Below are 14,131 nucleotides of genomic sequence, written 5' to 3' on the forward strand. Positions count from 1 at the left end.
ATCCGACGAGGGGAACACATTGCAATTTAATGTCCCAATTTTTCAACTGGTCAAACGGGAACATGTCTCATTTTGGGCTTTCATCTGATTTGCACAGAGTTTGCCCAAATTAACGAGCTGTTAAATAACATTGACACTGCGCCCGTCTCAGCAGTTCAGGAAGATAATACAGCTTGAGCTCCGGCGACGTGGGGTGCATTCAATTGACCCGCAGACTGCTGGGATTAACCTGAGAGGGCAGCGACTCTGGCTAATGATGAGCCCCAGTGGTTTGCCTCACAGCTAATTAAATGAACGTATAGTTACAGTGCAATGCCTATTGCCTACCTGTCAACCAACAGCAGTCCTCCTGTTTCCCATTACTAAAGTTGAACTGAAGCACTAATTGCTTTACAGTTAGATTGGGTCTAAGTAGGCGCGTTCATTTTGCCACCACCACTGCAGGGATACTTTTTCTCCCAATTAAATATCTGGCTCTCTGTAGCAGTGGCTTAAAGTAGTTACGATGGGCCCCGGGGTACACTATTATGACGGGGCCTAGTGGCCTCAGGCTTCATTTCATTTGGCTACACAAAGGACGTGATTCCGCTATACATGAAAGAAACCTACCATGAATATATATATTTGTATATTTCTCTGCGTGCGTTTATGAATCTGCTTGCGAAGGTTGTTGCTTAGAAATTCTGAAAGGCTGAACGCATAAATCCTGACAACCATCTGTCCAGCGGCAAGGGAAATTCCAGTGAACCTAATTGGCTCTTTTATTTGTACATTACATCAGAAGAGTGGGCAACCTGCCAGAACATGACAGTTGAATCAGTTGTATCACTGCAGCCTCACTGTTTCTATGAATGCTCTTTGATGGTGATTTGACTGTGTGTGTGTGTGTGTGTGTGTGTGTGTGTGTGTGTGTCAATCTTCCTCCTCCAGCTGTGTCCCTGGCCCTCGCCCTGAATGGAGTCTTCACAAACACCATCAAGTTGATTGTTGGCAGGTATGCTTAACATCATGACGCATTTCTCCGGCTCCGTTAGTAACGCTACATCTCTGAAGATCACATTTTTTTTTCCCAGCTTTGACTCACTAGATTGATTGACAATAAATTGTTTGTCAACCATCATTTTGGGGTTATTTTTCCACTTTCAGACCCAGGCCCGACTATTTCCAACGTTGCTTCCCAGACGGACAAGTAAATGCGAAGATGCTGTGCACCGGGGAGCCAGATCTAGTCTCCGAGGGACGCAAGAGCTTCCCCAGCAGCCACTCCTCCTGTGAGTACCAGCTTTCAGTCAAGGCAGATGCCCGCCAGCGCACGCAACGCACAGTGGCAAAAGATATCCGAAATCACACGCTGGCTCATTAAAACTGCATGCAACTGTAGCTATTCACACAGTTTGATATCTCAATGCTCTGAGCAACATGTCACCAAGTAGATCACGTCTATGAGTGCTGACTGGTTGTTCACGAGGCATTTAGCTCACATTTCACAAGTGATGATCTCGTTGCCGCCTCTCTTTTCAAAGGTAATTACAAGATGTAAGCAATGAGCTATCATTCAATTTACGCATCCCAAGGCGCCTTGTCGAGACGCCCTCAGGTTGATTGATTGAGTCAAGCGCATTCAATCCGCCTCATTTGGTGATCGCATGAGAGTTGAATGCACACCCACCATTTCAGCTTCATGAGACTCCCCGCTGTGTTCAGCTGTGCAGAGCAATGCGGGACGCTGGTCATATTTTTGAGACCATATTGCTTTCCAAGCTGTTTTTCCAGCAGCGTGTTAAATAATTCACATGTTGTTCTGTTGTCCAGCAGATGAATGTTACGTGGCGTTCATGGAGTGTTTGCTGTGGGCGGCCGCACAGATATTGCATAGCTGCTCAGCATTGTGTGGCGCGCGTAAAGACGGCATTCAAGAAGACACACGTCTTTGATAAAAACATACTCGTGAAATTGCTTTTCTCTCGTGCTCCTGCGACTCAGTAAAGTCAACCAAGAGTTAAAGGCTTCCACTGGAATTACATCGAACTTCCTGCTATCTATTATGCAAAATGAAAAAGAAAGAAAAAATCTTTATATCCTCCAGCGTGCTGTGCCCGGACTGTTGCACCCTTTATATCTATCTTGTTTGCTTTTATTCAAAACCCTTATTGCATTTCCACTCTGGATGCACATTCACATTTAACAAGGTCATTATGTAGAATTCCCAAGTATTGCAGCAATTTGTGTAAATACGGAAGCATTTTAATTGTCGCAATTTAAAAAAGATGTGAAAATCCCTGGCACTGTGAACATTTTGAACTTTTGAATTTCATATTCCAATTAAACTTGAAATGTTTCATGTGAGTTCAGGACGAAGATGTGCACTCCAGAGGTGGAGGGCGTGTGTGTGTGTGTGTGTGTGTGTGTGTGTGTGTGTGTGTGTGCAAGAACCACTTGTGAAATGGTTTGTGAATGTGTTGAATTGAAATCCTGCTGTGGGCGTGACTGCCTTGAACTACCCTGTAAAAGGCTGGAAAAATTAAAACCCGGGATGAATCTGCCTTTTCTCTGTTTTTACAATGATGCAGCAAGATGGATGAGACTTCACCGCTGTTGTAATTTCATGGTCCAAGTCTGATTGCAAATCGATGCCTTGACATAATGTTAAAGTTGCACACTTACAGCTTCTCAGACACCTGCTTTAAATAGAACTGCTTTGAAGTCCTGGCTGTGTCCCATTAAAAGCGGAGAGGGACCTTTCTCTGTACCTCACTGCAGCGCTGTGTATGGATTACATCCATCTCTCGCGGCAGCTCTAATGGCCTTATGTTGTTGCGCTGAGAGTGAGAAAGTGATTGAGAAAATTGTGCGACGGGGATACAGGGAGCACCCGCATACCGGCACGTCTAGAGAGCAGAAGAAATCCAATTTCCTGTCTGTGTCCCCTTTCAGCAGGACCACGGTTGTTGGACCACGCAGACGTTACAGAGCTTTTGCCCAGACAGATGTGGGAACGGACAGGGAATAGGGGCGGGTCCATAGCAAGAGTGAATGTAGCCTTAATCAAAGTGGCATCAGTAACTGGTATGAAGCCATAGATGCGGACTATCGGTAAAAGAAACTCAAAACGATGATGGATTATTCATCCGAATCAGCCAGGACAAAAATATAAATATGCACAGGGCTTCAGTGTTTGACAGCTTTGTTCTAAAGCACAAAAACTATTATTGCATTTCAAAGTTTTTAAAGCCACTCAGGTCCTCTGTGATTTGATTTATTTTCACCTCATAGCAAAGTAACAGAGTAACTCAAATTGAAGGAGACAGGTCCCAGAAAGAGAAAAACAAACTCTCCTGAACCCACTGCACCATTATAGACGGCTGTGAATCAAGCCGGCCCAAAAGCATTAGCTGTAGGTTATCTCCCTCTTAATCATATTCATTTCATCATCCCCCCTGTGCATATTAATATAAATAAATTATATTAGATATGATCAATTAATATGCCCTTTTAAAAAATAATGCATCCCGCGAGACAGACCTAATCACATCTCTGAATCTCCACATTGCTTCTTTCACTTGCACACAACGATCTACATTAAATTAGCCGCAGCTTGGGATGTCCCATCAAATTAGCTCAGCAGCTAAAGACTTCTGCAAAGTGCTCTCGTATATTTACTGTTTCCCGCTGAGGAACACTTCAGGCCGTCTTGAGTGTCCGAAGAGATTGAGGAACAGCTTGTGTTGGAGTGCTGCAGCAATTTATGCAGCGCTAATAAGAAGTTCCTGTTGGGCTTTTGCATGTTAATGGCTGTGACAAATTCAAAGCTCAAGTGGTTGGTTAATATGCATGGCTTGTGACGGGAGACAGAGGGGTGCCCTACGCGTTCCAGCAGGGGTCAAATGTCAAAACAGAAATGAGAGTGAAGGGAGATGGAAAACAGAACCGCTAGTGCCAGAGATTGGTGGGACACTTTGTGTCTGTGTGTGGTCAATGACAGACATTTCAACAGAATGACCGGGGGGAAAGGTAAAGAGACTGATATTACCACAATAACGAGACTTTGCAGAGGCTTTGACCAGAGCTTGACTCCACTCTTTGAGTAGGGCCAAACCCTGTACTTTAAAGAGCACTTTATCTACTTTAAAATGTGTCCTCTGAGTTCACTTGACAAAAACCTTAACAGGTCCAAGAGAACACCTTCTTTTTGTCATTACACAGTCTGCGGTATTTCTCCTCTTATCAGCCATTTCTTCATGCTTCATTAAAATATACAAAATGAAGTCCACTTAGAATATACTCATATGGTGTGGTGTGGTGTTGATGGAGACTATTGTCCAACATAATGATAGTTATAAAACCACCAGCAACTTGAAAATAGTGAATACTGTGTGTGCTTTTAAAATGGTTAAGAGTCTTCAGCCAGGTTAGCATCCCTGCGAGGATTTACTTAGGCACAGTGTTACTTTAAGCTAAATGCTAAAGTCAGCATGCTAACAGTGCATGCTCTCGGTGACGATGCTAACACGCTGATGTTTAGCTGGTATAATGGTTATCATGCTCGCTCCCTTTGTTCAGTTTTTTTAGCATGCTTACATTTGCTAAATATCAGAAAGCACAAAGTAGCTGAGGCTGATGGGAACGCCATTAGTTTCAGCAGGTAGCAGCCGCCAGTTCTGAATAGTGAAGCCAGTTTGGAAGTGCCTTAAACTTTAAACGGCCATCAGGGTTGCTCCTCTGCTTGCAAAAAGAAGTCTTTGTATATCTATGAGAAAATGACCTTCACTTGATTTATTACATCAGTAGACATTTTAAACATGAGTTTATGGTCTCAATCTGTTCTTTCACATCTTCCACAATACAGCATGATGTTCATTTAGTAAATGATGGTTCTATTTAGGGTAAAATGGACTATAAAGCAGGATATGCTTTAGGGCCTGGCTACCTTGTGACAGTGTTTTCGTCTTACAACTTTAACCCTTTCACAGTTCATGAAAGTTAACTTGAACAAAAAAACAAAGCAGCCTATTGGACAAATTCAAATTTTGACCTGTAAGAATATTCAGAGTTTCACCAAAGTTATTGTAATTTATCCTTAGTGGAACACCAGCTGTTGAAATATTTCACTGTCGCAGGAAATGTAAGCTGTGTATGTGTGTAAGACTCCTGACGACTGAGTTATTGCCATTTCAATTCATCATGCTGCTCTACCACCACCATTGGCTGCCGCATGCATCTCCCAAAAGGAATGCCAGACTGTTTTATAGAAACTCTGCAAGCTTTGTATATTCCCAACAATCATTTGTGGGAAGTAGCGTAGCTCCCTCGAAGCTAGTTATTACGATGCTCAGTAGGATTCATACACAATGCTACACATGCCTCCACTGTCACAGGGAGGATTGCTATTCTTTTCATACTGGTTTTTATATGCCTTCATAATATACCTACACACATGGAATTACTGATTGGATATTCTTCATATAGACACTGGTATGCCTCAGTTCCACCATGTTTACAGAAAGCACCCGTTCAGACTTCTTCACTTGCATCTTCTGAACAAACCTTGTGCTCGTTTGAAGATGAAAAAAGCAATCGCACTGCACTCATCACTCTCATTAGGCATCTTTGTTTTGTCTCGGGGGAATTGCTCGTCAAGGCTTTTTAAACGCACGAAGCGGATTCATTACCGAGATGTTTTTTCCCCTTTGTTGGCCTCCTCTCTGTCCTCTGGCCTTTCAGAGAGTCCTGCTGCCTCTTGGAAAGCATCCTTCAACAGTCTACTGTGCACACTAAGTTTCGCTGTGTCACCCTGCCGCTGCAAATGTTAATTATGCTAATTTTACTCATAGAATTGTGTTTTAGATGCGAGTGAGGGACACACACTTAATGTCCTCCCTCATGTTTTATGCATATCCCCAAAGCAATTCTATTAGGCTAATCCTCAAGATGTTGACTCACTGTCTGCAAACATATTGTTTGTATGCAATGCGGAAATGAAGCATGCATGTTTGCTGCTACAGTAAACAATTCCTCCCTATGAGACCTTTACAAATACAATGCAATTTTGCTTAGTTTAATTAGATATCTTCATATCTGTGCTACAATTCTAAAACTAGTAAACAGACCATTAGAGAAGCCAACAGAGCATTTGGTGCTCGTACCAATTACCACCATAGACTGTGTATAAGAAGTGGACGTAGTCATCGTGACGTCACCCATTGGTCTGTGGACTGCCGTTATGAAGCCTTCGCCATCTCTTTCTCATAGACTTCCACGGCCATTGCTGGTTAGTAGAGAGAATGCAAGTTTTAAGACACTTCCGCAATGGCTTCACTCGTCAGAGCTTTACATAAAAGCCCCACACTCAAAGAAAAAAAAAACAGAATCACATAGGTTTAACTGGACCATGAGCATGTTTTAAGAGCATGAAACCAACGTCTAATAACCAAAAACAAAGCAAGAACACAACAATAAGCACTGTATTAATGTTCAAATAATACAGATGGCATTGTACGTTGAGATAAACAAATACATGTTTGTATCTCAGCATTATAAAGTTGCAGTTAGATCAACTCTGTAGGGAAACTGAAAGGGAGACCAGGTGTTGTGGAAACATGGGCTTTTCTCATGTGTAACTGCTGTGAGTTTTCTACAGTTGAAATGTTCTTCACACTGAGTCACTGGTTCACGGATAATTTGTCTCTGTCTATCCAAATGAGCAATGCAATCTTCTTAGCTATGGTTCGAGAGCTATTAAAATGAATGGTGTGAGCTGCTGTGTGATTGGAAATGTGGAGAGGTTGCCCAGCAGCGCGATGTATGGGCACTGAGGGATGCTCAGCACCTCAGATGGCTTGTTCACGACCTCCGAACAGAAGAACTGGACTGATGAACTGAGCCAGAAAGCATGACAGTAACGTGCGTTTTTGTTGTCTGGTAAAGCTCTGTGGCACACTTTGTGGGGGCTGAAAATGACGACTCTGTGCAGGATAGGGTTATACCGTATACTACAGTGTGTCAATTCATTTTTTGCATATTTCATAATGTCCCTGCTCTCCATGTAGATTGATTTAACTGGTAGAATGTATTAACTTGGTTAATCTAGCCCAGAGTGAATTATGTCTCCATGAAGCTTTGAACTACTGGTGCACTTTAAAGCTTAAACTATTAAAAGGGACCAATTGGCCAAATGTAATCTTGTGTGTCTTGTGTAACAGTGTGTCCAGCTTAAGAGCTTACATGGAAACTGTATGTTGGCTGAGTAGCAACGACAAGAACACATGCAGGACACCATGCATACCTTTGTGGAATCCAACCCACATGAGATCCATTGCTGTTTAAATGTTCAATATAGGAGTCAATTTTAAAGTAAAAATGCAATCAAGCAAACAACATTATAGCCATCATTTCCCAGGTGTGTGACACTGTATAACCATTCTTTATTCAAAACCCATTATCAACCTGTACCAGCCATCCAATATATGGGGCTAAATTGCCTAATGGACAAATGCTGAGTTCTTAATGGAGCCAACTCCTACTCCCTGACAGCAGGACAGCCACTGAGACGGCTGGACCTCTGCCTCTTTCTCTCTCTATGGCTACACCCGTGTCCTGCATTACGACCAGTATTCTTGACCAGTTTGTGGGTTGAGGGACACATTTGCAGCAGTAAAGTAATGACCCTGCCTCCTTTTTTTACGGCTCCCCACAACTTATGATTCATATAATTAGAGCCCCACTGCTTCTCTTCCACCAACCACCGTCAACTCCGCACAGCCGGTCCAGCGGCTCAGTCGCATTTGTTTCTGCTACAGGGCTTTAGCTTTCACTGTGACCTCAGACTCTCCGGGCCGTTGGCGGGCCTGTGCGGAGGAGCTGCTGGACCAAAATGAGCATTTTGCATCAGCTATGTATTAATGTATCAGCCCCATACTAATCTGATGTGAAATGTGGTGTAGTTTGGGACCGACGGGGCCTTCTGTCTTATCTCAGTACGGCAGTGTTTGCATAAAAACGGGTCATTATGGATCTCATTTTGTTCTACGTATTGGCTCAGGGATGGATGCACACCGAGAGACAAACTCCACGCGCTAAGAAAGTCTCCATCAGTTTGGGTCGTGATTAGTGTGGCCGTTTAGATTTGGATGTCGTGTCGCACACAGTGATTTAGTGTGGAGGAATTTTCCTAACAGACTGAAGTTTCACCCCTCAGTGAGCTTACCCGCTAGTGGGTGGCAGTGGACAAACTGCAAGTCTCCCATCTGCCTTCTTCATTACCTTGTTCAGCCTAAAACGCTTTGTCATCACAATATAGCTGTTTGTTTCATCTCTGATTTTTTATTTTGCACTGTAACTGTTGCACACTTTTCCATCATGCAGTGTAATTGACTTTTACAAGAAAGTCCCTCGAGAAATGGTCACGGTTTATGTTTTTGCTGATACACAATGTTATTTATAATCTGGTTGCTGCATTTCATTTTCAATCTCTTTTTGTCTGCCCATTTCTCTGCCTGCTATAGTTGCATTTTCCGGCCTTGGCTTCACCTCCTTCTACCTGGCCGGGAAGCTGCAGTGTTTTACGGATCAAGGTCGAGGGCGTAGCTGGCGTCTCTGTGCCATGGTGCTGCCCCTCTACAGCGCCATGATGATCGCGTTGTCCCGGACTTGCGACTACAAACACCACTGGCAAGGTCCGCAAAACAGCTCAGACACGGGACACAGGGACTGCGTTAATCAGAATTGCTATCTTTTTTTACACTAACATAGTGTTAAATCTGCTTGTGTCAGTCGGAGAAAGGATTGTTGTGCAGAAGTCTGTTTCAGTCCCACCTGGCTCAAGGCGCTTTTATAATTATAATACACATAATTTAGAAGGCAAACTCGGGGTGACGCTCATTTCAAACAGCTGTACTGCTGTAATCACATTTTTACCTCAATCAGCATGGCTGGAAAATCAAGGAAAGGCTAAAAACTGTACAGTAAATCCGACTGGGTAGCTTGCTTATTTGCCCAACACACTAAACATGTTGTCGTATAAGGCTGTTCTCTGTTTGCTGCAGCATAATGATTGAAAAATGCTTCAGATGACAGCGAGGTGGCTTTTATTTCAGCAGTCTGGGAGGAAAATTATAATTACAAGACTTAGTTTTGCATACGGTCTGGAAGAAGTAGGGGGGGGGGGGGGGGGGGGGGGGGGGGGCATGCATACGTGGGTGTGGTGTGGGAGAGAATATGTGGTAATAGGATGGCAGCTCTGTCATATGGTGTTAATTAGTTTTAGGGAGCCATATGTTCCCGGGGAGCAGGGCAGCTACAGAACAGGCAACTCTGTTAACTGCCAGGATTTATTTACATTAAAAATGCAACACATGCAGGAGTTACAGGCAAGACGACCACTCTCTGAGTATTTCATGAAAACGGTTTCTCCTCCCTCTCCCCGGCAGACTGTAAGTAAGCAGCAGTGGTGCAGCCCATTAAACTGGAGGGGCCCCCGTCTGCACTCGGCGTAAACACGAGCTGAGAGCCCCCATTAGCCTGGCTGCTGAGCCATGGATTCTAATATCCTCACCACCCCTTTGCACCTTGGAGGTGCGCACTGTCCTCCAACGGGGGGGGGGGGGGGGGGGGCTCTGCTTCCAATCGCTGTCTCGGTGAGGCCACCAGACTAATATATTGCATCGAGTCAGTCTATTAAATTCATACGGGAGTCGATGGGACATTCACAGCAAGCTCATGCATTGCTTAGTTTATGAACGGTGGAAATCGATTTCGTATTATATTTCTTTTCACACAGTAGGAGAAAATAAAGGGAGCATGTTGCGCCCTGTGGAGAAATATGATTTTGATATTATGGAATCCTCTACTTCTGTTCCAGCCACCAGCTGGTCGAGTCATTTTGATCTATACCCAGCAATATAGGCTTAATTTCCACCGTGGCGGCGTGATATTACGTGATGTATCGTAGCTTAAAGGGGAGCAGGTATAATACGCAAGTGCTCAGCGCAGATGACAAAATGACAGTGACAGCCTGTCCAGAGGCAGCTGAGCCTCAGTAGAACAGATCCATCGCTTTGCCTTTCAGCTTACTTTCATCACGCTCTATAAACTAGTCAGGCGTGATGAATGCTCACTGGAACACTGTTGCACATGCAGCAGCCTATAGTAATGCCTAATCGATTGTGCTCATTCTAAGAGCAGGTGTTGTTGTTTTTTCTTCCTCCACACGGGCCTATTTAACTCTGAATGCATATCTTAAGATATATGTGTTTTTGTGACTTTGCAGATGCCTTTGTCGGAGGAGTGATCGGGTTGCTGTTTGCGTACTTCTGCTATCGCCAGCACTACCCGCCCTTCCTGCACATGGACTGCCACCTGCCTTATGCCAGTCTGGCTGCCGCCGCCCACGCGCCCTCGCATCCCCAGGACGACCCGCAGCCCACAGACAATGCCACCACCCTTCCCCTGGAGGGCTTGACTGAAGGGCCAGTATGACTAGTGGCCGCCACCGAGACTCCCCCCAACACCCTCACCAAGTCAGCGAGCCCACCTCTCCATGCCCAGTGACTGACTGGCTTTCGTACACATTCCAGTGGACAATAATACACCCCATCCATCTCCACGCTGTTGCACCCCGTCTCGGTGACACCTACATTAATTAATTTATTTTTTTAAATATCTGGCTCTCGCGCAGCAGCCTTGAAAGTCTATATTTAGATGTGATATGTGAGAGGAACCTACGAATATGGGACATCACCGCAGAGAGAGAAGAGAGAAAAACATGTTGAAAACCTGAGGAAACACGTCTTGCTAATGGTTTGGGAAGGAAGATGAAAATAATTTTTTTTTGCTTGATGAGAAATGTTGTCAGCTTGTTTTATGCTGGAATACATTTAACTATGTTTGGCTGTTAAAGGATGGGGACCGCAAGTCCCATGAAATGTCACAGCAATCAAACCAAGAAATCAAACCAGTTTAACGATTAGAATACTGTATGTTATATGTCACACTAAAAAACTAATTATGGGATATTTGTCAGTAACTATAGCGCCAGAAATCCATTGACATTCTGTGTGTTTCAGTTAGACTTTTAGATGCATTTTCATTTAAAACACAAGGACATGGGACACTGCTTACAGTTATTTTTGGTTGTACCATCACAACATAAATATATATATAGAACAAACAACTCTTGGAGAAAAGCACTGCTCCATGAAAAAGAGAGGATCCAATGTTCCTAAACTTTTCTCTTCTACATTCACCCATTTTTTATCATTCCATTCCTCCCTGTTCTCTCTGGGTTTGTATAGTTTTCCAGTGCAGTCCTGCATATCGGCCCATTCTCAATTCTCTTCCCCTCCTCGTCACCGTCCAACTTTTATTTTTCACAATCCCTGTATGTGCGTGTTCCCTCCGAGGTTTCACGGGGACATGAACCCAAATTGTAACTCGATGAGCCCAATCTATAACAGGCAGGTGGAAGTGTGTCGGGACAGACACAAGCCCCGATGTGATTCTGCATTAATGCTCATTAAGGGGGCTCCGCTACTGCTGCTCATGAGCACATTAGGACTATATGAGGTGCCCCACTAGCATTGCAAATGGCTTTCAGCACTACTGTGGCCCCGCAAATAGACAATCTAGTATTCAGGAGACGACAGGCCTGAACCCGGGGCAGCGATTGGGATGTATTATTCATGCACATCCATATTAATATTTCCAGTCTTAATTGAGGGACAGCACGTCCAAACAAACACCAAAGTCTTTATTTCCTGCTTGGGTTGCATGCGCCCTGCAATGTGTTATTAAACGAGATGACACATTCCCTATCATCAACGAAGCAATTTGTAGCCTCTTACAAGTTTTGTTAGGTAGGATGGGTCATTTTGTTGCCTTGGTTACTATGTCGTTTTTTCCTATTGCTGTGACATTAATGGGAAGGTGCAATAACCCAACCAGACTTCATGCTGTTGGAAGTTTCTTTATAGCACTGAAAGGTGAAGTGTTAAAATCAGGAGATGGCCCATTGAAACGGATTGATACGAAACAAGCAGCACAATCCTACACCAAATGTAGGCGGTTGATTTGTAATTTTATTATCTTGCATGTATTATCTTGCAGAATGTTGGTCGAGCCTGTTTGTACGTTTGTGTCCGCTAAAGACGTGTGTGTTTTTAATGTAGAAAGTAACAGCTGAAACAGCCACACCTTCAGCTGCTTATTAAAAGAGACAAGGAGAGCTTTTCTGATTGGAATTCTTTTAAACATGATTTACTCAAATCAGCCACAATCAAGCCTCCATCACTAAAGCAACCCATCGGCAGCTTCTTCAAACTGCGCGTGTGCGCGTGTGCGCGCGTGCGTGCGGCTTTTTGACGAGGCCAATCCCGCACGGATGCAATACAGAATAAAAACTTTCCACAGAATGAACTCTTCCCCAGAGAGGAAAAAGGTGCTCGACTCTGCACACCAGACTCTGTGACGGGACTTGACGAGACTCTGAGAGTTGACTGGAGAGAAACTTGTAACCTCCTCGCTGGTTCTCACACCTGAAGATCTGTGGCTGCGAGAGTTTGACATCTTGAGGCAGATTTGGGGATGGAATGATCGTGACACGGATTCATTATGTTCCGTAGAACTGCATTCGCCTGACTTGGCAGCCTGATGTTTGTACTTTGTCATTTCAGTATTATTCTATTAGATGGTGCAGTGTATATTGAAAAAAAAAACAATGTTGTTCAGAGGTCATGTCTGTAACAGTATTTTCACTTTGTCAACAAAGGATTTCAGTTTCCCACTTCAAATCATTCCACGATTTGTTATCATTTGGTGCTATGGATACTGTTGTAGCAGTAGGTGTCAGTTTTTTCAAATGGTGAATGTGTCATTTTGAAATGAAAGTTCAGTACTTTTCTACAGAGACCGAAAAAAAGATGATAATACAGTCCATATTTCCTTTTTTTTTCTTTTTCAAATCAGATGCACAAGGGCAACCAGTGCGCGTTATTCTGTGAATTTTTCTTTTCAATTATTTCACCTTCCCAAGGACTCAAGGGATAAAAGTAACAAAAAAAAATAAGAGTAATGATTATAAAATTATAATGAATAGATGTCTGAAGAATCTTTGTTCATGGCATGCCAGTTCCATATGTGAGAAAAGAGTGTTTTCTATGAATAAGCATGTCTGGCCTTGAGAACTCTTTGACCTGTGTTTTGCTGTTTATATACTTTATGTACAATAAAGGACCGCAGCTGTGTGAAATGTGTCCATGCAGAAAACAAAGAAGCCTAATGTACCTTGTCTAAGTGTGATCGTTGGAGCCTATGTTCGTTGCTGTGACGGGAGCTCTGAGCCTCCCTCTTCACAACGTACTAATGGGAAACAAATCAGGACGTTTACGTGAACAATGTGCACCCTGTAATCAGAAACACAGGTATCACGTTATTCTTATCACATGCAAATGAACAATATGACATTATGCATCCACAGGTGTTTGAATGAGCTAAATCCCTAAAGTTCAGTTCAATGAATTTATGCTTCAACGGGCCTGCTGTCAGATTGCACAGTGCTACTGAGGCAGTTGAGAGTGTGTGTGTGTGTGTGTGTGTGTGTGTGTGTATGTATGAATGTAACTCTGTGCTAAGTGTGTGTTGTGCTTTACTGAATCGGTTGTGTTGCACTTTGTTTCGAGAGTTTCCAATAAACGTGTGTATGCTTAAGACTGCCTGTTGCCTTTCATATCGGTGTGGAATCAGGCTGCTGTCAACAACTTTGCTGTTGAGTTGTGGGTTTTTTAAGCCAACGGCAAAGTATCTCGCTCTCCGTCCATTTGGTCCCGACTCACTGTCCCTAGAATAAATTCAAATGACTTATTTCCAGGAAACTAATGAGCACATCTCTAGTAAACACAATGTAGTGTATTGACGAGGCGGACGCACATGTAGCGTTGGAAGGACCATGTTCACGGAGGTCCAAAAAGCATTTGTACTCATTACAACCATAGTAGCTTAATGTGATCAATATACCACACACAAGATTCCCAGTGCTGCTGTTGTTATTCTTTGTGGAGAACCTCAGTTTTAGGGCTGTTTTGATTAAATCCACTACTTGATCAGTTGGAAAAATCATATGAGAGTTAATCAACTAAGAATG

The 14,131-nt window shown here is 43.4% G+C and overlaps 1 protein-coding gene across 1 annotated transcript in view; it reads left to right on the forward strand.

Annotated features, from left to right (window-relative positions):
* Positions 1-13,683, forward strand: part of plpp4 (phospholipid phosphatase 4) — a 39,648-nt gene extending 25,965 nt beyond the window's left edge. The window contains exons 4-7 of the mRNA XM_068725820.1: positions 931-994; positions 1,147-1,271; positions 8,502-8,672; positions 10,265-13,683. Of these exons, the coding sequence (XP_068581921.1) occupies positions 931-994; positions 1,147-1,271; positions 8,502-8,672; positions 10,265-10,473 (569 nt within the window). The 3' untranslated portion in view covers positions 10,474-13,683. The remainder of the gene's footprint in view (positions 1-930; positions 995-1,146; positions 1,272-8,501; positions 8,673-10,264) is intronic.
* The last annotated feature ends 448 nt before the right edge of the window (positions 13,684-14,131 follow it).

This window comes from Cebidichthys violaceus, unplaced genomic scaffold, assembly GCF_023349555.1.
Source record: "Cebidichthys violaceus isolate CVI_PGR_0920_01 unplaced genomic scaffold, fCebVio1.0.p SCAF_10, whole genome shotgun sequence".
NCBI classification, from domain to species: Eukaryota; Metazoa; Chordata; class Actinopteri; order Perciformes; family Stichaeidae; genus Cebidichthys; species Cebidichthys violaceus.